This window comes from Tachypleus tridentatus, unplaced genomic scaffold, assembly GCF_004210375.1.
Source record: "Tachypleus tridentatus isolate NWPU-2018 unplaced genomic scaffold, ASM421037v1 Hic_cluster_2, whole genome shotgun sequence".
NCBI lineage: Eukaryota > Metazoa > Arthropoda > Merostomata > Xiphosura > Limulidae > Tachypleus > Tachypleus tridentatus.
Genome location: NW_027467782.1, coordinates 24382267 through 24404596, shown reverse-complemented (window position 1 = coordinate 24404596; position 22330 = coordinate 24382267). Strand labels below are relative to the sequence as shown.

At 34.1% G+C, this 22330-nt stretch overlaps 1 protein-coding gene across 6 annotated transcripts in view; it reads right to left on the bottom strand.

The window, feature by feature from the left end:
* Nucleotides 1-22330, bottom strand: part of LOC143243224 (uncharacterized) — a 71444-nt gene that overhangs the window by 35095 nt on the left and 14019 nt on the right. For 3 of the 6 annotated variants that reach the window (XM_076487064.1, XM_076487063.1, XM_076487066.1), the window contains exons 3-4: nt 17287-17381; nt 13451-13651 (exon numbers count right to left, since the gene is read on the bottom strand). In XM_076487064.1, the coding sequence (XP_076343179.1) occupies nt 13451-13651; nt 17287-17381 (296 nt within the window). Of the gene's footprint in view, nt 1-4076; nt 4252-12006; nt 12231-13450; nt 13652-17286; nt 17382-22330 lie in introns of those variants that run through there. The other 3 variants (XR_013024237.1, XM_076487065.1, XR_013024236.1) reach the window with 3 other exon arrangements.

Sequence of the window (22330 nt, the reverse complement as noted above, 5' to 3'; positions counted from 1 at the left end):
AGATGAAACATAGAACATGAGAAAATGGTTCAAACAGAGGTAAATCAAGTGAATGTTGGAGCACATGAACAACCCAATAAGAATGGTACAATGCCAAGGAGGGAGACATAGCTAAAAGGAATGCATTAGCAGAGTAAAACAGTGGAAGTAAAACCATTCTGCATTGAAAACAAGATATTAATTAAAAGCTGTCTGATATCCAAAAGCAAAGAGACCAAAGACTTGTGATTGAAAAGCCAAATGAGAAATTTGCACCCCATACAAGCCATGTTAAGTTTGTCAGCACAAAATCCCCTAATAGAAGACCAACTGCAGAATATGTTTCTCATGTGTGGGTACACCTTTATGCAAGATGAACTAGCTAACAAGGAAAGTGAATCACCATGTGAAACCAGATAATCTCGATGATTAGTGGACTGATATCACCTGAAACTCAATACTTCCTAAACAGTATCAATATGTTACATCTCCAAAACAGGACAACATTCAAAACCCTGAGAGTAGTTGAGTATAAATGAACCAAACCAACATGGTATCATGACCTACAAAGTCCCAACAACAAAGAATACATTTAACAAATGCCAGAGTCAAGGACAAGATACAGGATAAATTGGATGAGAGAAGAACAGAGGCATTTCTAGAAACACCCAACAAAATTTCTGTGGAGAGCCTTAAAAGGAAGTGTGTACCTAAGAAAGATACCATAAGAAACAAGAAAAGATATCTAGCATGTGGAAGATATACATGTGATTTGGGAGCTGCCCCCCAAATAGGCAACAAGTAATCTTGCAACTGTTGATCTAAAACTAAACAGTCAATACAATGTAAGGAAAAGGTGAAATAATCAAAAGACCTTAGGGGGCAAAACATACCCATAACCTCATGTAACTGTGAGATCAACAGATAAACAATAATTGAAATACCAGGAAAGGGAAGAAAAAAACATAGGCCAGGAAGACTGTTCATGTAATGTAGAAATATAAGGTGGAAAATTAAGAGGTGACAAGGATATGACAATAAAAACCTTAGACATAAAATTCACGAAGACTGAATTTGACCAAGGAGACTTCCCAGGTTGAGAAGAAGCTGGTCAGCAAACTCTGTAGGTGGAAAAATACAATAAAAGATGTGTTAGACAGCACAGGCACAGCTGTTTCAGTAGAAGTCATGGCAGAATCTGGGGATAAACGTTGGACCACGGAATGTTCATTCTTTCAATGTATAGAAGCAAATAAATCTGTCATGGGGTAACCCACACCGGGGCTCTGAGAAAAATATTAATTGCTGTTGTAACAAAAAAAGTGAGAAGGTTAACCTGAGAATGTACTGCACAGAAATGTTTAACTAAACTTGTGTTCAGAAATAAAGCTACTTAAATTAACTAATAAATCAAGTTGAAAAATAACTACTTTGTGAAAAAAAACAGTCAAATATGTAGCAATAAACAAAGGATCACATTTGAACTCACAAACTGCCAAACGAGTAGTGATAGTCTGGTAGAGGTAGCATTAATACATTTAGAAAAAATTAGTTCATTCTGGTTAAAATCATGAAATATCAAAACATATCTTTATTTCTTATAATAGGATTGATAGGAAAACAAAGTGATAGAAACTAAACTTTTTAATTAAAATTGAATAGTTATAATTATTTCTAGTCATATTTAGAAACAAATTACAGCATTATTAACAGGTTGTCAGTTTTCATTTTAAAAAAAATTGTTTATTTATACATTTGCATCACTTGCATTTTTTCTTTATTTTTGACATCAATAATCTAAAAACATCCTTCCCACAAGAATAATTACTTCTAAGTGATGGAAAATCTATTCTGCAATAAGTCTATGTTATATAAACTGCAACTAGTATAAGAATTACTTGATGAAAACAAATATTTAAATACTGGAAATAGTCATGGCTCTAAAACTTATTATAGCAACATTTAGCTGATGTTCTTTGTTCAATTGCCAAATATCAAAAATAACATGGACTGGAAGATACTTTGTACATCCTTCAAACAGTTTGACTCTTATGTTCATACATCTTTAGAAATTCAATTAATACAAAACTATCAATTAAAACTTTAAAAAATTCAAGTTGTTATCTGGCAATAAAATAATAACTACTGTACTTTACTGTTACCAAACCTGGCATATACCTTTAGGACCCTTCAGGAGAAAGTAAAATGTGCACACAGTTTTGTGAAATACTTTTAATTCACTGTAATATCAAAAGTAACTGTGTGTTCATTCACAAATACTGAAACATAATATATGTTATTCTTTGGTATCCTGGCAACATCCAATATTTGAATATGACAAGTACTATTTTCTTTTTATCATGAACATCTGATAAAATACTGCCTAGAATTTTGTTTCTTAGTATTTACTGTACTTTTTACTATCATCATACATTACTATCTTGTCATCAGTTCTGTACTTTTACTATCATTTTACTATCTTATCATCAGTTCTGTACTTTTACTATTATCATACATTACTATCTTGTCATCAGTTCTGTACTTTTTACTATTATCATACATTACTATCTTGTCATCAGTTCTGTACTTTTTACTATCATCATACATTACTATCTTGTCATCAGTTCTGTACTTTTTACTATCATCATACATTACTATCTTGTCATCAGTTCTGTACTTTTTTACTATCATCATACATTACTATCTTGTCATCAGTTCTGTACTTTTTTTACTATCATCATACATTACTATCTTGTCATCAGTTCTGTACTTTTACTATCATCATACATTACTATCTTTCATCATCAGTTCTGTTGTCATTTTTACTATCATCATACATTACTATCTTGTCATCAGTTCTGTACTTTTACTATCATCATACATTACTATCTTGTCATCAGTTCTGTACTTTTACTATCATCATACATTACTATCTTGTCATCAGTTCTGTACTTTTACTATATCATCATTCTGTACTTTTACTATCTTATCATCAGTTCTGTACTTTTTTACTATCATCATACATTACTATCTTATCATCAGTTCTGTACTTTTACTATCATCATACATTACTATCTTGTCATCAGTTCTGTACTTTTACTATCATCATACATTACTATCTTGTCATCAGTTCTGTACTTTTACTATCATCATACATTACTATCTTATCATCAGTTCTGTACTTTTTTACTCTATCATCATACATTATTATCTAGTTCTGTACTTTTGTCATCAGTTCTGTACTTTTACTATCATCATACATTATCATCATCTTGTCATCAGTTCTGTACAGTTTTTACTTTTACTATCATTACTATCATCATCAGTTCTGTACTTTTTACTATCATCATACATTACTATCTTGTCATCAGTTCTGTACTATCATTTTACTATCATCATACATTACTATCTTGTCATCAGTTCTGTACTTTTTTACTATCATCATACATTACTATCTTATCATCAGTTCTGTACTTTTACTATCATCATACATTACTATCTTATCATCAGTTCTGTACTTTTACTATCATCATACATTACTATCTTATCATCAGTTCTGTACTTTTTTTACTATCATCATACATTACTATCTTATCATCAGTTCTGTACTTTTACTATCATCATACATTACTATCTTGTCATCAGTTCTGTACTTTTTTACTATCATCATACATTACTATCTTGTCATCAGTTCTGTACTTTTACTATTATCATACATTACTATCTTGTCATCAGTTCTGTACTTTTTTACTATCATCATACATTACTATCTTGTCATCAGTTCTGTGTACTGTACTTCTGTACTTACTCAAATTTTTCAAGTTGTTTCTCACTATTATTTATTTTAAAATATATTAACATCTGGTCATTAGTGCTGTGAAAATTCATATTGTTTGTTTCTCAGTGTGTATTATAGACTGTTAACTATTAAAATATATATTACTATCTTGAAATTAGTTCTGTGCGTTTATTACAGTAACATTTAAAAAGCTATGTATAAATACAATAAAACTGTTCAGTTCGTAAAAACTGAAGTACCATAAAATCAAAATATAGTTAAAGTAGCACTAATGTACCTAAACTTACCAAGGCAGTACCTACCTACAGTTAACTGAATAAATGACTGGCACAAATGACTAAATGAAACAAGATCTCCAAGTTTTACTGTTCCTAAAATTGAAGCTCATAGTTGAACACAGCTATTATGAAGTTCTCTCAGTTATGGGAAAGTTAATAAGCATATCAATTGAGAAAGTAACCACTGCGTGAAGCCTGAAAGAAAAAAAAAATTACTGAATGCAAATTCAAATCTTAAAGCTTTGTCAGGTTTAAATATACATGTGTTACATTGAAGAATAAGGTAAAGTTTACAGAGTACTGATAACAGGATATATTTTGAAATTATAGGTTATAAATTATTTAGAAACAATACTTTTTTAAAATAGGAATAAGGTGGTTCTTTATAGAAAGAATGAACTGTAGCCTGTTTTCATTCAAAACAGAAATGGAAGAGATGCAGTTGTTCAGGATGGTTTTTTCTTTATCAAACCAACCACTAATGTGAGTACATAAAATAACTTTAATACACAGTGATATAACGAGTTCTTATCTGACATTATTTTGGATGACAAGGACATTTAGAATACTATGAGGTGGTTATGCTTTTCAGTGTTTCTTCTCTGTTTTCACAACAAATTATATTAACAATATTCCAAATTATGAAATTATAAGGGAAATAGTGAAACTGATTTGAGTCATGAAGATGTTATTTCCATTATGATAAATAAAAAACATGAGAGATTAAAAAACAAATAATACATCAGAACCAGCTAAGATTCCCCACAGTTTAAAAGAAGGTAAAAGATCAGATATGCAAGCACTGCTCTTTAACTTTTGATAGTTCAACAGACAGTGGAATGGAAGTTTGCCAACTTGACACCTATTCTTAAATAAACTGTAAATAGTTACTAAAGAAATTATAGGCTAGTTGGACTTATTTGTGTAGTAGGATAAATTCTAGAGAAGGAAATCACTCACTTAACAAACTGACATCATATGCAAAAGCAGACATCAATTTTCAAAGGTACTTTTGCCTTATTATATTTATTTTTTGGGAGAGGGTTACTTGTTATTAAGACAATGGAAAAAGAGTGGATTTAATGCAACTATGTTTACCATAAAGCTTTTGTTAATGTACTCCATCCCTGTAGCTAGGCAATTGGGAAAAGAAAGCTCTCTGTGCAAGGTGGTGGCAGATGAACCCATAGCTTTGCATTTTTTCTTATCTAACTACCCCTTGAGACTGAAGAGAATGATCCTGAATAAGGAAACTATAGAATCCAGTGAATCATTCTTCATGATTCAGTGGTCACATAAGGGCCATTGAAGGTATGTCTTATGACCTTGTCCCAAAGGCATGAGGGATTTGAGTGAGGCCCACAATGCCAAAAGAGAAAGAACCATCAGTACCATAAGACAGGAAGGGTGAGCAAGAATCAAACTTCCTGTTTCACAGGCTGAGCACAACTAAGATATGTGATGAAAAATATTCAGAGTGACAACACATGGAGTTAAAGCAAGAAGAGATGCCTCTCATCCAATAATAAAGCCTTAGATGTTTCTAAAAGTTGTGAACTTGGACATCCACAATCCTTGTAAAAAAAATGCCAATTCAGAGTTAGAAATGAGTCACTTTCAAACCTTGGATAATCCAAGAAATGATATAGATCAGAAAGATTAATGAATGTACAACAGTTCCCGTTTTCTTCAGCTGAATAAATTGACAGGAATGAAACCCCAGAAGAACTGGTACAACCCTCTCTCTCTACCCCTAGATCAACCAAACTCTGACAGCCCTAAAATGAAGTTCTGAAATTTGAGGATAAGCAGGAGACAGAAACACTAGTTTGTGTGCATCTTGCTGGTGAAGATATGAATTGAATGACTAATTCTGACTCGAGGACATATAGTGCCCATAGATCAATGGTAAGGCTCACCATATATCTAAACATTCTCAGAGAAAACCCAACAGACCCCAAAGTCATACAACAGTCACTAAATCTGCTGGCAGCATTCCAAACAAGCAGCAGAATCCTTGGATACAGACAGAGCTACTCTGGGCACCAGTGGACCAAGGGGCTGATGATGGGATCCTTAAATAGGGATGGAGATATGATCCCTTGCAGGACCAAGGAATAGTAAGATGCCTACAATAACATGGGTAGATGTAGAAGTAGACAACTGAACCACTGTGCATGCTAAAAATTGTCCATCTGCGAACATGGTGATCCTGACAATCTTTCTAACAACGTATAGAGGAGTAGTAAATAATTTGAGATTATATTTCAGACAAGAGAAATCCTATAGAGTTGTAATATAATCAAGTTAACTACAGACTCCAATCCAGAACTCCACATTTCCAAGCTCAGAAGTTTTTTTGTTTTGTTTTTTTCAGTTAGAATATGCTTCTACCTGGCAGTTTGTAGACTAATTCAAGTAGTTCAGATAACCATGGTGAACAAGGTATAGATCTTCCTTCATATAATTGAGGATTAAACCTCTCTATATGAACCATAATGTCAGTGGGTGTAAAAAAAAAAAAAAGCATTTGCCGCCAGACCTTTTAGCATCTAGTAAAATGCAGACTCAAAACATAAAACACTCAATATATCAACTAAAGAAAAGTAGTCAGAAGCAGCTTATCCCAAAGTGGCCTCCTGAGAAGTCAACAGAATAAATGAAAGGAAGAACATTCAAAATATTTCCAATGACTGCAGTACAGAGAAATCTATTATTACACACTCTGTTAAGAAAAATTGATAACATTATCTGAATGAGATGCTTATGTACAATACTAGAATACAATGCATATTGATGCAGGTGGAAAGTGTCACAAGACACAATTTGCCAAGAACAACTAAGTAGGGTATAAAAGACAAGAGCAAATGAGAAAAATCAGACCAAAGCTAAGATGGGCAAAAGAAGAAACCATGGCAGTTGATTAATAACTGTAATCTGAGAGTAGATAACTATGTTTTGGAAAATATGTTTCTTACAGTTTTAATAATTTAGACACTTTCTCAGTGTGTCGGTCCTTTAAACAACGTATCCCAGCACATGATGTCATTTAATCTACTTGAGTATACATGTATAAATACTACATTTTGACCAATAAATACAAAGTAGGTAGGTATTTCATGTTTATTGGCATGAAGCTACTAGGCTATCTGTGCCAAACAAGATGTAGAATACTACAGTGGTATATGGAAATTAAGGTAAAAATACAAAAATGTGTAAAATTAAGACCTGCCAGGAAGACTGAAGCATGAAGTTCAAACTTGCTGTCAGTCACCTGAAGTTGGCCTTTCCAGTCCTGGGTTCAGGTCAAAATAAAATTAAAATGTGTAAAAGATATCATGCTAAAACAGTATATAGTCCAAGAAAAACCTCAAATTAAGTTAAAATGCCAATGGTTCTTAAAATGTAGAAACATGAGTGAGGCAGTCAGTATCAAATATGACATTGGCTAATGTCAAGGGCAAACCTACCTTAAAAATATGTTGGAAATGGCATCATCGTTCTTGGTTGTAACAACGGCATGATGATAAAATATGTATGTCTGTGACCTGAGTGCCACACGGACCACACATTGGTGCATCAGTACCAGATAAAAGGAAGTGGTAAGTTATAAAACTGTGACCTATGCATAGCCTAGTGAAAACAACTTCCTCCCTTCGATCTTTACAGAAACAGGATGGCCAAAGAGCTAAAAAAGACTTGATTTCAAAAAGCTTATTATTTCATTGCTCACCCAGGTTGACTGACAATTGGTGTACAGTTGGGTTTTGATAACTGGACCATAGTCCACGTATGGAACAGGTATGGTGGTGACAGAGCCAAAGCAGATGGACTTTGCCACTGTCAGCTAGCTCATTCCCATGAATACCAACATGAGCTGGTATCCAAAAAAACTGCACAGAGATAGATGATAGGGAGAGATGGGCCAGTTTGTTTTGCATATTGATAAGAATAGGATAGTAACTAACATGGAATGATGTCAGGGCCAATAGACAGCTGAATGGTTGCTTGGTTGATTTAGTGTTTTATGGCACAAAGCAGAGAGGCTACCTGCACCAAATGTCCAGTAAAAAGGTAAAAGTAACTTCAGTAAAATTCATAAAAGGAAATTAAGGTAAAACAAAACAAAGTTAAAAAATAAATAAATAAATAGCATAAAACCAATGTTTAGATCTAATCTGCAACATCAAGAGAAAAACTACAGTAATTCAAATTGTAATGGACTCGCCAGGAAGACTAACAGGTAACTACAAAAACCACCGTCAGTCACCTGAAGTTGGCCTTTCCAGTCCTGGTTTCGAGTTACTTAATGTTATGGTCAGTTTCTAATTTCAAATTGAACTAAATGAACTGTGATCTTTAAAAGGGAGCCACATTAAAAAGGTGTAAAGTATAAATTAAAAACTTAAATGGCATTAAAAGATAAATAGCCTTTAAAAAACTAAAAACTTTACCAAGTTGGACAGTGTTACCATTACCAATAACACTGTCTAATGTTACTAACAAACCTTGGGACAGAACATGCTTAAAATAGTGCCGTCGTTGTACATCATAATGATGACAAGAAAGTAAAAAGTGGCTTATTGTGATCTGAGTTTTACACAAACTACACATTGGTCAATCAGTTCCAGATAAAAGAAATCAATGAGTTAAAAAATTGTGACCAAAGCGTAGTCTAGTTAGAACAACTTCCTCCTTCCTATCCTTATGGTAACAAGATGGCCAAAGTCCAATATGGAGTTTTATTTGGAAAAGCTTGTTTTTGCATTGCTCACTCCAAGTCAACTGCCAACTGGCATGGAGCCAAACCTTGAATACAGGACCCTAGTCCATGTATAAAATAGGTACAGTGGTGTGAGTGCCAGAGCAGATAAACTTAGCTGCAGTGTCGGTAAGCTCGTTCCTGCAAATAACATCATGGGCCGGCATCCAAAAAAACTGGATAGAAGTAGATGTTAAAGAGAAATGGGCCAGTCGGTTTTGAATATTGGTAACAACAGGGTGTGAACCAATGTGAAGCAATTCCATGGCCAGCAGAGAACTAAATGAATCAGTATGAATCATGCAGTTCGAGTACTGCTTAGCTTCTATGTGATCCAGGGCAAGAGAAATGGCATACAGTTCAGCAGTGAACATAGAAGTTGTAGAGGGGATTCTGTGCGTAACCACCAAACCACAACAAACCATGGCAGAGTCCACACAGTCATCTGATTTCGAACTATCTGTATAAATAGGAATGGAAAGATGGTTCAAAAGGTGTTGAGCAAATAGCAGAGAGTATTTCCAATCAGGTTTGTCTACTTTTCTCAGATGACTTTAAGATAGTTCACAATTGGGGACTGCAAGAAGCCATGGTGGGATGGGCTGACCAGCAGATACAGCAATGTTATCCAAGGACAGACCCAATTTATCCAACTGCACCTTGATACAAAGACCAAAAAGAGCAATGGCAGACTGTTTGGTCTGAAAAGTATGGCCCATCAAGGAATGAAAACACAACCCCAGGTGGGATGCTTTGGTAAGGAATGAAGTTTCAAAGCATACAGTAAAGACAACTGCAAATGGTAGAGGTGCAGAGAAGGTTCATGAGACTATGTATAAGCTCTGAACTGGGGAAGTGCAGAAAGCCCCAGTGCAGAGCTGAAGTCCTTGATGATGAATAGAGTCTAGCACCATTAAGGCCGATGGTCTGGTAGAGCCATAGACCAGTGATCCCTGGTTGAGTTTCGATCGAATAAGAACACGATATATCTTTAGCATAGAATGTCAATCCGCTTCCCCAGTGGTGGTAGAGAGGACACAGAGGATGTTCAGTGCTCTTGTACATTTGACCCATAGCTGCTTGATGTGTGGTATAAAAGTCAGCTTACGGTCAAAGATAAGCCCCGAGAACTTAGTCTCAGAGACCACAGGCAGCACAACTTCACCTATATGGAGTTGAGGATCAGGGTGAATATCCCATTGACAGCAAAAGTGCATGCAAACAGTTTTGGAGAGAGAGAAGGTAAAGTCCTTTGCTGTGGTCCACTTCAGTGAACAATTGAGGGCATTCTGCAGCTGCTGCTGAATATATCTCATGTTCTGAGTGAATCAGTATAGATTGTACAATTCATGTATTGTATAGTTTCAATATGATTCAGGGCAAGAGAAATGGCATATAATTCAGCAGTGAACACAGAAACTGTAGGGGATTCTGTGTGCTACAACTGAACTCAATTAAGGCATCAAAGTCTGAGGGATGATAATGTATTCCAGGAGTAAGGTACAGAAAGCAAACAGTGATAATATGACCTAAGGAGATATGGATGGCTACAGCCTACAAGGGCGTCTTCAAAAACAAGGACTGGGTGAACACATGTTGATCAACCAGCAGTGCTACTTCATGTCCTTGTCCTACATATGACCTGTTATTTTGGTATAAGGAGTATTGTCAAATTGTGACTGTATTAGTAGGTTTTAAAAATGTTTCCTGTAAAGAAAGACATTTGGGATAATAAAAGTCAGTCAAATCCTTGATGTCATTCTCATTTGGTGGAAAACCTCAACAGTTCCATTGGATTAGCGTGGCCATTTTTATTTATTTTGGAGGAGAATATGGCACAGAGACCTTCTGCTTGCTACCATGCTTTTTTCTTTACTGGGTGTTGGTCGGTCACCCTCTAATGATCCTGCTCTGGATCGAGTAGGCAGGTCAGAGTTTGTAGACACAAGTTCCAGTGATTGAGGACATGAACAAATGGGTTTTTTAATTTATGGGGTGTCAAGAGAGGAAAACCAAATGGAAACACCTGGACTTGAACAAGGTGAAGTTTGGCAATGACTGGAAGATGTGGAATGGACAGATATAGAAGTAGATACTAATTCATTAACTTTGTTGATTTTGTAGGGTACTAGATTAAGGTGTGCTATTAAGGATTCTGTAGGAGACATGGAAAAGTCTGTCTGGACTCCTGCTGTAGTAGTGGAATGGACTGCAGCAACATAAGTCCAAGATGGAATTGTGAAGAGTAATTTTTAAGCCTCTGGATAAGTAATATTGTTAACTGCCTTCAGACGTTGTATTTCTTTCTCTTCCACCCATTTAGGACAAGAAGTGAAATTGGAAGGATGTGGACCATTACAGTTAATACAATGTAGTTCTAGTTGGCATTCAAAAGCATCATGGTCTTTACCAGCACAAAGGGCACATGTCAAGGAACCATGGTAAGATGTTTTCAAATGACCAAATCGATGAAAATGAAAATATCTAACAGGGTTAGGGATATAAGGCTGTACCTTACAATTCAGATATCCTGCCTTCATTTTGGTAGGAGGACGTGATGTTGTAAATGTTAATATTAGAACATCTGTCGGCTCCATAATCCTGTATGTATGAGTAAAAATTCAATGAGCAGCTGTAACACCTTGGCTGGTGAAACCTGAGAGGATCTCAGACTCTGGAATGGTCTTTAAATCCCTCTCAACTATAACTCCTCTGGAAGAATTCAAAGTAGAATGATGAGTCACCTCAATGGGTATATCTCCAAAGGCCTTCGATTTCAAGGAGTTTGAAATGTTGTCATGAAGCTGTTTCCACTAAAATGTCCCCAAACCATAAATTTTTTACTGATTTAAGAGAGTCAGCAAGTCCCTCTAAACCCTTCTGAATAAAAAATGGAGACATCTGTCCTAAGGGCTTTCCAGTAGAAGAATGTATAATTAAAAATTGCAGGACAGATCCAAGTTGTGAGTTTGACCATACAGATCATCAATATGTGGTCGTTTTCCAGTAGTTGGATTTTTCTCTATGCTGTCATGCATGTTCATTTTTTTTATTTGAGGGGTATCCATAATAAAAAAAGAATATTTAGGTGCCCACTGACCCCACCCACCATGGGGCCCTATGAGGGGATGCACTACAGTGCCATGTAAGGTCACTGCAGTGACACCAGGGTTTCATGAGCACTATACCTGAACATCAGTATCAGACATAATATCCACTACACTCATGGAGGATGTCCTACATTGGCACTCAGTTGACCCTGGCCCAAACAGACTAGCCAATTGATCTTGGGGGCCACTTCAAGACTGCCCATCTACAGGAATTCAAGGCCAAAATGGTGTGTTGGAGTTTGACATCTCAACCAGCAGGATCCTCTCCTCCCCTTCGTGGGTCACCACACACGACAAACACGCAGGTGGATGTTTAGATCCCAGAAGAGGTAAACTGAAAGTACAGAACCTTTTCTAAGAGGTCCCCTCACCATGCACAGGAATCCACACTGAGGGGCATAAATACCAAGTCATGTGTAATAGCCTAGTAAATAGTTATGTTACGCGGTGGTTGTTATTGTATTGTAAATCATAAACTGACCAAAGAAATAAAATTTATATTTCAAATAGGACCCATCACTATTATAAGTGTGATAAAATATTTGTTTCAAATGAGTGTGATTTTTATGAGATATAAATCTTTACTAATGCAAGGTCATAGGTAGATTCTATAGAAATGTTAATAAAAGGTATTTTATTCTATTTAACAAATAAAACTTCTCTCTCCCTTCTTTTACTACTTTATGAAATGGTGTTTAAAAGAAATAAACTCCATCATTATCTGTACCTTCACCTAATCCACTTCGTACAAAGCTTCTGGTCAAAGCTTGTCTCAAGTTACAACAGAATGAGTTCTTATATACAAAACATAAACTGCAAAAAGAATTACTTTAATAAAATAAATAATAATGCAGAGCAGCCCACACACATTTTCTATCTCATACAAAACTACTAAAAACTTCTATTATTTTAAGGAACTAACCCTGCAAAGCTTCAAGATGTCCATAATGCAGCAGTGAAGTTTTAAAACTTTACATATAAAGAAAGGAAGCTTTATTAGAAATCAGTGGCAAAAAAAGACAATTTTGCATTTTTGTGCAATGAACTTGAAAAATACAGTTTTTCAACTATTTCAGTTAATAACTAAAAACAAGTAACAAAGTTTACTGGTTTGTTACTTATATTCTGACAAACTGTGTTAGTGAATGCAGGAATTTTAACAAATATAATTGAACATCACAAATTTGATGGAGGAGGTCAATACAAAACTAATGGTAAGTAATATGGAATTATTTTCAGTTATTCTATCCAGACAAATATACTTGAAACCATATTATGTCATTTAAAATTTTATTTTGTATGAAATTTTGGATTAATTATCACAGAAATTTCAAAACATGAGATTAATTTATCCTTGTAAAAACATAAGATATTCAGAGATGGATACGATTAATACTGAAAATATCAGGATATATATACAGGAGACTAACTGCAATGAAACCATTAAGTTACTTCAATATATTCAATCAAAGAATAATTTCTAAAGCATATCTTAAGAGTGCTTTCCAAGTGAACAACCTACCTGAAGCTAGAATACTTTGATTATCACTAGAAAGAGCTGTCACATTCAGGTTTATATCTCCAACATCAGTTTCCATACAATCCTGGTATTTATTTCTCAGTCTTTCCATGACAAAAATGTGAGGAAATTCTTCTCTACAATTATCAACACATGTTAAAAGAGTTGGAGACACTGGAGCTTGCTTTTCCAGATCTTCGGCAACTGTAAATTAAAATATACAACTGATCCACAGAGATACAAAAAAATTAACATATTTGTTTACCAAAGTTTTTTCTGCTTCACCCACACAGAGTGTATTCTGACAAAGCAATCTTAACAGGTTTAGAACTTCCAAGCTGTAAAAGTTGAAAAATTACACAAACATGTAATAAGTTCTTCATATTATGTGCTTCTTAATTGAAATTTATAGTTTATTATGACACTGGAGGTGTAAAAATAGTTAAAATACTTCTGATAAAAATAACTTCAAACATTTTAATAGAATGACTGAAAACAAATTAATTTAAAATGTGCCCTTCAGAACTGAAGTAATATAGGCAGTTGTCATAAAATTTATCCTGATGGAAATCACAATAAAAAAAAATCTAATATATAACTAAACTGTCAATGAGCTACTATTTCTAACAGTTTTAAATCTCACTTTTTATGTAGTAAGAATAATAAAATTTTGAGAAGGTACTATTTTTTCAAGATGTATGAAGAAATAACATTCAACAAAACAACTTACAAAGGAACTTATAAAGTTAACATAATTTGAAAATAGTCTTTAAATAAATACTTCTGCAAAACATTTTAACTAGTCTCCTGATGAACTACAAAGTTACTGACCTATTTATGTTTCTTGACCTTTTTCTCATAATCCTCTACTGATTAACAAGTGAAATTCAATATTACTGTTTCCAATAATTACCATGTTTTATTATTCCACCAATCAATTAATAGAAATTTCAATTATATCAGTTATCAGGAAAATAATAATCTAATTAAAATTATTGTTTCCAGTTATTTTACCTATTCAAGTAATCAAAATATTGTCACAAAATCTGGCTCTCAGATCCCACAACAAAACATTTTTTTCTGTTCCACTACTGCCAAAAATGTTTTAAATGTAACTGATTAATGAAGCTCTCGATTGATTAATTATCAAATACAAGTAATCACTCAGCTCTAGTGTGAAAGCATGTATGAGAGAATTGAGATCCAGGAAAGAATAGTATGACAGATATTTCCTGTGTACAAGGGATGTGGTACAAATCTTTCACACAGGAGGAGGCTCTGATAGAGGTAAGAATTTATCTGAATTTCAATTTGTATTAAAAATTTAAACATATATATATAAGAAATGCCCTCTATCATAACTTTTAAGCTAGAACTCTCGTATCACCTGATGTGAGAAAGCAGAAAATGGAAAATATCAAATGACATGTAATAAGACTATTGAAATACATCAGTGTTAAGTGATCATAAAGAATACAACAACAAGCACTGGAAGTATGGTGGATTTCACTGAAGTCCTCTGAACTCAATAGTTGGTCCCTAAACAATGTACTAGGTTGCATAAAATGCAAAACACCTACAAGTAAGTTTCTTCGAGAGCTGCATCTATGTTGAAGACGAAAACTGTACAAAATATTTATGATGTACTCTCAGGGGCACCATCTTACAAGATAAAAAGATTTTCAAAAGACATGCAAAACTGAGAGTTCAACTGATTGCAATACATCTATATGTTTCCTACTGTTCTTGAAAACAAATCTGAAATATTAAGTATGAATATAATATTTCACTATTCAGGTTTGATTGACCCTGAAACTCAGATAAAAGACAGACTTGAACATTCTTCTTAATTTGTTCCTACACACCTATATCAAAACTAACTTGTAACTGATCTCAAAATTGTCATACTATCCAAAAGCCTAGTTTTAAATTGTGTATTACACATTTCAAATGTTTTGTATCTAATGTCAGAGTTTGAAAAACATAATTAGATTTATGAATATACTTTAAAATCTTGACAGATCCAATCAAAGTAATTAATAATAGCCAAATTATGATGCATATGAATTCATACCACTGAAACTAAATGCTAAAACAACCTAATAAAATAGGCATAATAAAATCCTTTTTTACAATTTTAGAAGCTTTAAATCAACACACAAGTGGCTGTAATTGTGAATATACAACATGTTTCTAAATACAAAAGTACACTGTTAAGTCTAGGATGGTTTTATAACCATAACTTTTTTATTTTAAAGTTTAGTAAAACCTCTAAATGTTATAAGCACTATTATTCTAAACTTAAAGTTGATTCTGTTCACTAAGAAGAAAGAAAAAGTAGAAATGAAAAACAAAATAGTAAATGAATAGTTAAGTCTGATTACATCAGTTGTGGTAAAAGCTGTCACATGTCAAAAGCAACATTCATACTTGAATTTGTTTCAGGGTAAAAAAGTATCAAGACAGCTATTAATCAGCTTCTAAGTATCTTGTATATTCTTCTTTAACAAATATATTAAAAATGTGGAAAAATATATATAGTTCAAGTGGGTTGGATGATATGAACTTTACATAATTGTGACAACTTTATGTACTAAGTAATCACTTCATAAAGGTCTCCATAAACATATACACATACATTTGAGAAACTATTTATCTACAACTGTAAAACAAATGTGAATTGCAGGCAATTGCTTATCCCTATAAATGTCGTATCAGGATCATTCTTGAAGAAAAATCTTCAGGAAACAAGAATAAAAATCTTTCTGATATGACATTCAACACTGCATGGTAGTAGGTGCTGACTTATAAGAATCATCACACTCAGAAACCATTTTCTTTGGGTTTCCACAGACACCTATCACCTGAGATTATGAAAATTTGTAAAAAAAAAAATTTCCACCACTGGCTGAAAGATAAGACAAACAAACAAGCAGGTAAATTAATACAGACTGTATACAACTGTCAAGTTCTTCAACAAAAGCTAAAATTTCATTATGTCCAACTATACCATGCAAAAAGGCATTACAACAAACAGTTACCCATCGAAAACTGTTTATACAAATAAAAAAATACAAAAACTTTATGCTTAAAACACAATTCTGGACGAGAAATGACTTGAAACAGATGACACAGTCTGATGTGCAACATTTTATCTGTCTTATATTAATGTTAGAATAAAATTATGAAACACATAAAGAGAGATAATTGCCTTAGATGTGTTTTTCTGACAGTACATATACTAGAAGTGGTGTAATTGTGTGGAAAATTGCAATGGCAGTGAAACTTTTCAACTTCTTGTGACAGCCAGAGTGTACCTGAACATTTCCACTTTGTAATGCTGAATCTCCATACTCATGAACAAAAAGCTCTTTGAAGACAATTTAACAATTCAATCTATTTTTATTGTTTGAAATTTATTTAAAAAGAATGAGTTAAAACTTCTTTCTTCCTTGACTAGACAAATTACCAGATCTCACAACAATGATCATTACATTTACTACCACAATTCTGTACTGACATCAATGAAGCAATATTTTATATTAAACTCCTACATGAATTAATTAAATTGAACAACTTTATAATATCTTATGCAAAATACCATGTGTCTAATCAAGAACATTAAATTCACATTCGTGAAATTTTTCCTCCAAATACAGCTGGCTTTTAAGACAAATCAGTAATGTTGGTGTGTCAATATTGTTTCTATTTACATGGAATTATTCTACAACTACCAATTGAAGTACTTAATTATAAAAATGTTACTTTGTACAATAAAATTCCATTTTAAACACATAATATTATATATTAATATATGTATGGTTATTTTAAAGTCTTACCTTTCTTGATGTCAGTAAATATTGTTACTATTAATTTATTCAACATCTTTCGATATTTTACAACCTGCACACCTGTGCTATCTTCTCCTTTTGAACTAAAAATATAAAAAATATGTCTAGATATTAAACAAGATATATTCAGCAATGTTTATGATGAATATACACAAGAAATAAAAAAATCTCAAGATCTGATGTTGAACCTATAACTGTGTTGGATTTAGTTTTGCTAAACAAATTATCAGTACAAAATCCACATAGATACATTATATGTACAATCATAAACTCACTGCAAGTATCTATTTGATAAAGTTAATTTATTAAAGATTAGGTTTCATGATTCTGTTTCTCTTAATATGATGATTTAACTGAGAGGTTTTACTTAAGTTGGGCTGGTGTATTTGATAGGTAACTTCAATTGGTTAATCCCATGGCTCCAGGCAACATTTTTAGATTATTTTCTGCATATGGTTCAGAGTTGTAATCAAAGCTTAAGTTTATATTTCCTTAAACTGAAAATGTATTTCCAATACTACTTATCTAAACTCACACTACAGCTATTTGTTGCTTGCTCCGTTCTTCACTTCCCATTTAAATCCACTTGGTGATATCTGTCTCATGTCAATTTCTACCAGTGTCAATTCACCCACTATCATAACCAACTTCTTCCAATAATGTTATTACCTTTTCAAGACTGGCCCAATATGCCGTCTCAAACACCAGCTCTTAGTGGGGGAGGAAGGGCAGAAGAAGTGAGAGTACAGTTAACTATTATTGAATTTACATTTTCAATTTGAGAAATTAACTTTCAACACATACCACTTCTCAGATTACAACTGGAATCCCACACTAATAAGATGGACATGCCAGTGAGGGCATTATCCATACAGAAAGCTTCTGCATAGATCATGTATGTATTAACAGAGCATTGACACCAAAGTGGAAAAACCATACTACATCCAGAACAAGTATGTTCTTCACCCAGAACTTAACTCATTTACTGTGGGTCGAATTTTATGTTTTTTCATCACTACTAGCCAGGGCTCAACCAGATAGTAGATATTTATATACATATGCATGCACACACACATTTATGAATGGTTTCTAACCTGCAGCCATAGAATGCTATGTTCCAACCTATCACAATCAAAGCATGAAGTGGACAAACCTTCTGCAAAACCTAAAGAATTTCAAAACACTCCAGGTTTGAAATGAAGCAACCTTGTATGATTTACTCAACCTAAGACAACAGAACTCATAAGGTCTGGAATCAGGAACACTCATCCTCACTCCACAACCATGTGAGCGAAGTAAATTCCACTTACTCTTGGAATTATGGGAAGGACGTCATGGAACAAACTGATCAAACAAGGACCTAAGATGGGACCACATTGCAAAGGGAATTACAAGGAAATAATAGTCCCTCTTCCATGAACAAAGTACTAAACCAATATTGATCAAGACAAAAAGTCATGCTCAACCCAACCTGATAGCCAGGTACTAAATTTTAATCAATACTAAAGTAGGCTCCCACATAGGCTGGTGCCTCTCTTATTGACATCTAGGAAAATACTTCCAGGAACCTGGGTAAGAGGGCTTTTAAACTTCACCCTCTTTTCCATAGAGTGGGGGGATTCACTCAAACACTCTGGAAGAAAGCCTCTGTCCAATAACCATCCCAATGACTGAAAACTAGGTATGATAAGGATTCCCTAGCTCCACTAGTAGAATCTGGGAGCCCTTAAAAACAGTGCTCTGGAAACAATGCAATATGGAGCCAAGTGTTCTAAATTTTTAAAAACAAACCAACCCTAGTTTATTCAATCCAAAAATCAACTATGACAGGCAAGATCCTCTTATGCTTTACTCATGACAGTTCAGCATAATACAATAATATCATACAGTCAGTTTTTAAATGGTCTTATGGTATTTCTACAGAGGCTGCTACAATCTAGACAAAGTAATTTGTGTTAGTGCTTGCTATGGTGGAATTAGCTTAGAAACAGCACACTTGACTGAGGAACACTTGTCACAGAACAGGATCATCCAAATAATGTGAGATAGTAGTATTTGGTGGCATCTACATACCAGCCTACACAATGTCCCCCAGGGGGCAATTCAACAAATACCCAATGGTCAAAAAATGTGACAAAGAAAAGCCAGAATAAGCAGTATAGATCAATGTATGTGCCCACTACACCAAGATAATTGGGGATGCATCCCAAGAAACTGAAGAGTTCTAATGAATAAAAAAGCCATTGTCTAACACCTCTAAATGCTTCCGTGTGGGAAAAAAAAAAAAAAAAAACCCTCAAGGATCTCACTGCACATAACTGCAGAAAACCCACTTGTAGAGAAAATATATATGTAAAACGACTCGTTTGGGTTGAGAAAATTTTTTACGTAGAGGAGCGAACAACGTTTCGACCTTATTCGGTCATCATCAGATTCACAAAGAAAGAAAGAGGTAACTGACCGATAGCTGACCACATGTTTGAAGCGGGTTGTGTAACTCAGTGAAGGAATGTAGAGGGTGTGCTTAGATGTTGGATATATTTATTAATATAGGTATAAATGTGTTCCTTTGTATTGGTTTATTTTGGGCTTGACTTGTTGTACAAGTAGAGCTTCTTTAATTTTGCATTAGTCTATGTTTGTTTCTTTATTTAATATTTGGGTGTTTTCTATGATTATGTTGCATTTGACTTGCAGTGTTCAAAAAAGATGTGAAGGTGACTTTTTGTGTTCTTTGAATCTGGTTTCCATTTATCTACTTGTTTCTCCAACATAGAAGTTGTGGCAGTTATCACATTGTATTTTATAAATGATGTTGGTGTTGTGTTTGTCAGTGTAGTTTTTACAAATGGCTAATAAATAAGATTACTGATCCCCAAAGGCTAATTGTAGAAGGAAATAAGTCTCAAGGGAAAAGTTAAAAGTGGTTTGAATGGTGGCAAAGTGACAAAATAAAGAATCACATTAATATCCCAGTCCAGAAGGACAGCCCATCATAAAATATGATGAATCCAAAATGAATATATCAACAGGGAGAGTGTAGAAGTAAATACTACAGTATTTAGAAAAACAAAAGGTGTGAGATAAAGCTGCTCAATAACCAAAAATTGAAGAGACAGAGGATCCCCAATTGAAAAGCCAAGGAAGAGACTTATAAATATGAGGAACAGTAATACAATTAGGTGAAAACTCCTCACCAGGAAAACATTTCTTTTACAGTGATAAACTTTCAATGAAGGGAAGGTTAACATAAAACAAAAAACAAAGAGGCTGCTCCACTGAAGAGGTTTTATCTGAAAAAGGATGATGACCCACAAAACGATTGAAATCACCTGGAACATGAGAGGCAATGATAAAGATATCTTGAGTATGGGTCCAGAAAAGACCTAACATATGAAAATAAATAGATCAAGAATAGGTGTCATTTTGATGATTGAGATAAGCAACAACCGTGGAATTGTCAGCATGAATTATTACCAGATGATGGCTGGCAAGATGGAGAAAATGATCAATGTACAGCTGGATGCTTCAGAGTATTGACACAATAAAGCTTCTTGGCCACAAACCAACCCCCAGAAGGTTCATGCTGATTGACCTACACCTCCATTCCCAAAAGGAAACATCCAGGAAAAAATGTAACCCCAAACGAGGAGGAGAAAGCCTGGATACCTTCCAAAGTGTGGGTCCTGTCAAACCATCAGTACAGATTACTGACTATGGTATAAGAAAAGGTAATATGAGCCCATGCAAGACCACATCCCCAAAGATAGATCCTTAAAAGCTGTAAAAAATGGAGCAATAAGAACATGGTAAATTGATAGCTCCATTAAATAAAGTCAAAGTCGGACTGGGATGTGTGTTGAAAAAACACCCAAATATATCAGATACTGGGTAGGTTGAAAGAGAGACTTCTCCAATTTGATTAACCAACTCACTAGAGCTGCCTCCCAGAACAGCTGAAGGGTATGATGGGCAAACTCCTGTTTGAAACAAGCAAACAGCAACCAGTTATCCATATAATAATAAAAACACATCCCGAAACATGGAGATGATGAGCAAAAGCTCACACCACCTGACAAAAACATATGAGACTGTTGCAAACCCAAAAGTTAGATACAAAACTAATATCTCACCCCAAAGATATGGTTGCAATTGCCAACCAACTGGAATATGTAAGTAAGCATTCACAATGTCCATCTTGATCGCCCATAAACCTGAAGAAAACGCCCACCTGAGGGTTACAAATGAATCCATAGTAAAACCTGGGAGATGGAGAAATTGTTTGAGGCAGGACAAATTTATGATAGGCTGCCAGTATCTGGTTCTCTTGGAAACAACACACAATTTGGAATAAATAAACAAGAGAAAGATAATCACAGCTTCAATGGCCTGCTGGGACAAAGTTTTGAATCACCTCTTGAGGAAAGAGTGTAGATTTGTTATATCTGGATTTTCAGAAAGCATTTGACAAAATGCCACATAAAATGGTTGGGAAAACTCTCTCTATAGGTGTGTGAGATAAGTGAACAAATTATATAGAAGAGTGGCGAGATGGAAGAAAGCAGAAAGTTGTTACAAATAGAGGTCAGCCAAACTGGATTAATGTCACAAATGGGTTATCTTGAGGAATTATATAGGAAAGCTTGTATTTGATGATTATGAGATGACCAAGTTATTCAACTTTTCCTTTAGTTTTTAATTAATCAACTTTTGAGCAGAGTTCATCATCTTGAATAGTTGAGAGATAGAAACAAGTTCAAAGAAGATAACTGCATTAATTCTGAACTCATTAACAAGAAATAAATAAGACAAATGAATGATAAGGCTTTTAGACTATATGATATTTCCTCAAGGGTTTCGAAAAAGGTTAGGGATTGACCATGTAAGCCACTGCAACTATTTCTTTTGTAAATTCTTGAATAATGGGTAGATGTCAATGGATTGGAAGCTACCTAACTTCCTTCCTCTTTTCAAGAGAGGTAATAAAAATTGTTAAATGACTTTGCAAACCATCTTTTATCAGACATTCCAA